Below are 3,142 nucleotides of genomic sequence, written 5' to 3' on the forward strand. Positions count from 1 at the left end.
AAAGAGACTAAAAATACTTCTTTTCTTCTTTTTCATATTATTATAATATGAAGCATGAGAAAGTCAACACAATGCTACCAAAAATCATAAAGAAACCAAACAAAAATGAGATTAGCTAAAGGAAGTCACATTATTCATATAGGATGAACAATGCGACTCATCTCAAACTTCCTACAAATTATGAGTCTAAAACTAAAACTAAAAACTACTTTTAATTTTTTAGGTACTAATTTGCGATCCGACCATCACCTCCTTTAGGGTGGAAACCACCAGGGGTATGTTCATCACCACTGCCATATACAATCCTCAAAATTTCTTGTGGTGTTCTTGAATACGCGACCGAGTCTTTGTCGGCAGCGAGGATGTTGCCTGTGACTTTACCCTCGGCGCCGCCGGCTTTCGGGACGACAAGACCCTCATCCTTGTTTGAACCCTTTTGCCCTAACTTATTTCTAGGTTTGGAAATGCGATTTGTGAACTCTGCAACATTCACTCCATATGGATACACTGGTAGAGCTCTACGTTCATATAATAAGGCTCGAATCGCTGCATCTTGGCCTGACTCTACTGCCAAAAGTCCTGCCACTAGCTATACATACAAACATCAACACATCATATCATATATATTGAAATATGTAATAAATAGAGGAAAAATAAATTCATCTGGTTCTTACGGTTTCACATAATTTTTAATCAGGTCGTTGTAGTTTTTTTCCCCCCTTCTTTATTGAATCCTTATGGTTTCCTCAATCATAGGCATCGATCACTATCCTAATAATCTGTTAATTAGAGTTGATGCGGATGTTAACTAAGTGACGTGAGTTGCCACAAAATACACAATAAAACATTTTTTTTGAAAATAAAATGATTGAATAAAATTTATATGTTATCAACATAAAAGTAAACAAAATATTATACTCATAATCGTTTTGTTGCATCTATAAACAATCTGTAGTCTGGTTGATTTTGATTTTATTTAAATCTATGTGGCAAAATTAATTTAGATATATGCTGAGTGAGAGGCACATCATCAGCTACCAATGTCATTTCTCATTTTCTCTTACAAATTAATAAATTATGAGTATAGGGATCAGTACTTATATACTATCTTTGGTCCTTAATATAAGAGTTAGTTTGACTTTTAATTTGATCCTAAAAATAAGACTCCAATCCACTTTATCTTTCGTATTTACTTATTTATTTCAAAGTAGTGCTTGTAATATTTGTACTTGTTAAAGGTTCCATGACATGTAGTTTGAGCTAATACACACGATTAGTAAGGATATTCAAGAAAAGACAACACTTATTTATTACAAATAACTAGCTTGACTAATTTTTTAGTCTTCCTAAATTAATCAGCTATGTCTTATATTAAAGATCGGAGGTAGTAATTATTTAGAAAAATATAAGGACAAAAAAAAACTACAAGGATTTGATTAAAAAAAATGAGGTGAAATTATAATAACTTACATATTACTAATTTTTTTCCATAAACATCAGTGTAATAATTAGGGGAAAATTAAATTACCCCTTTGGAAGTTGCATTTTGAAGCTTAGGATTGGCTCCAACATATCCAGTGAGACAAACATAAGGAATGACGTAAGATGCAAGCAAGTAGTTAATTGAATTGGCGTAGGGATCAAAAGGTGGCACTAAAGTTTTTCCAAAGGCATTGTTTATTATTGTGGCAAATGCTTCACTGCTTAAATTAAGTAATGGCCTTGGAAAGCCTTTTACTCTGTTCATTATGGCTCTGCAATATTACAATAATCCAACTTCACGATGTTGTTATTTGTCAAATAAAAGACATTTGTGAATTTAAGTAAAAGTGTATTTCTAGTCTTTTAATTTCATACATTTTCATTTTAGTCATTAATTTTGTAAAATGAAATTGACAAAACATTATTAAATGCTTATATATTAAATTTTAATTTTTAAATTAATAATGATTAGCGTAGAAAATCGTTATTTGCGACTACTGTATCAGGGCCAGATACGTGAAAATTTACTTTATGAAATTATGGGACAAAGCTGAAACTTTGAATGAAGTTAGATGATTAAAAAAAAACAAAACTTTTTCCCTATGTTTATTTTCAAATATTCTTAGTCAAGCCAAAAACATAAACTTTTTATTTTGGAGATCTGTATGTCAAAATTTAAAATAAATTGATATTATAGCTTTTCACACACATGAATGACCTTAATTTTCTCTTCAAGAATGTTCAATGAAAGAAGATATCTTATATAAAGAAGGAGAGAAAGACATCAAAGAAAGAACCTCAAATGTCCCACTTCTTGGAAACCAAATTGCAGGATGACATCCCTTGTGAATTGATCAAACTTAGCCATTTCGGCACCAATTGGCGATGGTCCTCCTTGAGCAAGCTTTGGATCTACAATGTCCAAACCATAGCCCAAAGATCCATAAAGAAAGAACTCAGCTTCCAAATACCCCAAATTCAAAGGGAACTCAGGATAATCATTGTCGTTAAAATTAGTAGTAGTGTTGCTTGCACTCACAAAAATTATTTCAGAAGAAGAATATGAATTTGGAAGAAATAAAGGGAGGAAGAAGGATGTTAGAAAAACAAAATTGAAGATGGTAATCAAATGTTTCTGAAAAACCATATCTGATTTTGTATGCGAAATAGTAAACTAGAAATTCAAGAATCAACAATAACCTCACTATCTTCACAGCTTACATCTTGTGGCATTATAGCCTCAACAACTTATTTGTCCAACCCAATTAGATCTTGCAAATCATAGGCTCGCTACAAGCAATAATCTATGCTTTTACAAGACTTTTAATATAAAAATTCAATATAAAAACGAGAATGAATATTTTGAAATTACCTCAAGCAAACAACACCCCATATGTCAGTTCTCTACCTCCTGTTGATACTTGGATTTTGTTTAATTATAAGTAACTTATTCGCATTTTATGAAATTGCCATAGTTCATGGGAGCCTTAGAAAAGCCTTATTGTCATGTTACATTATAGTATTAGTTATAGCTGAATGTATAGGTCCAGTTTTGTGAACATACATATCACATTTATCCTATAATTGATTTTTTGTAACTTCTAATATGATTTATGAATTAAATTTTTAGTCTACAAGCATGGAAACTATGTGAACAAGC

At 31.3% G+C, this 3,142-nt stretch overlaps 1 protein-coding gene across 1 annotated transcript; it reads right to left on the minus strand.

Annotated features, from left to right (window-relative positions):
- Nucleotides 1-226: 226 nt before the first annotated feature.
- LOC114729436 (desiccation-related protein PCC13-62-like) lies at nucleotides 227-2,629 on the minus strand. Its single transcript, XM_028916435.1, has 3 exons — nucleotides 2,280-2,629; nucleotides 1,529-1,754; nucleotides 227-589 (listed from the first exon to the last, which is right to left on the minus strand). Exons 1-3 carry the CDS (start codon nucleotides 2,627-2,629, stop codon nucleotides 227-229), a joined length of 939 nt encoding a protein of 312 aa, XP_028772268.1.
- Between the last annotated feature and the right edge of the window lie 513 nt (nucleotides 2,630-3,142).

The sequence above is a fragment of the Neltuma alba genome, unplaced genomic scaffold (assembly GCF_004799145.2).
Source record: "Neltuma alba isolate B1F8T4 unplaced genomic scaffold, ASM479914v2 tig00012634_pilon, whole genome shotgun sequence".
In the NCBI taxonomy this organism is placed as follows: domain Eukaryota; kingdom Viridiplantae; phylum Streptophyta; class Magnoliopsida; order Fabales; family Fabaceae; genus Neltuma; species Neltuma alba.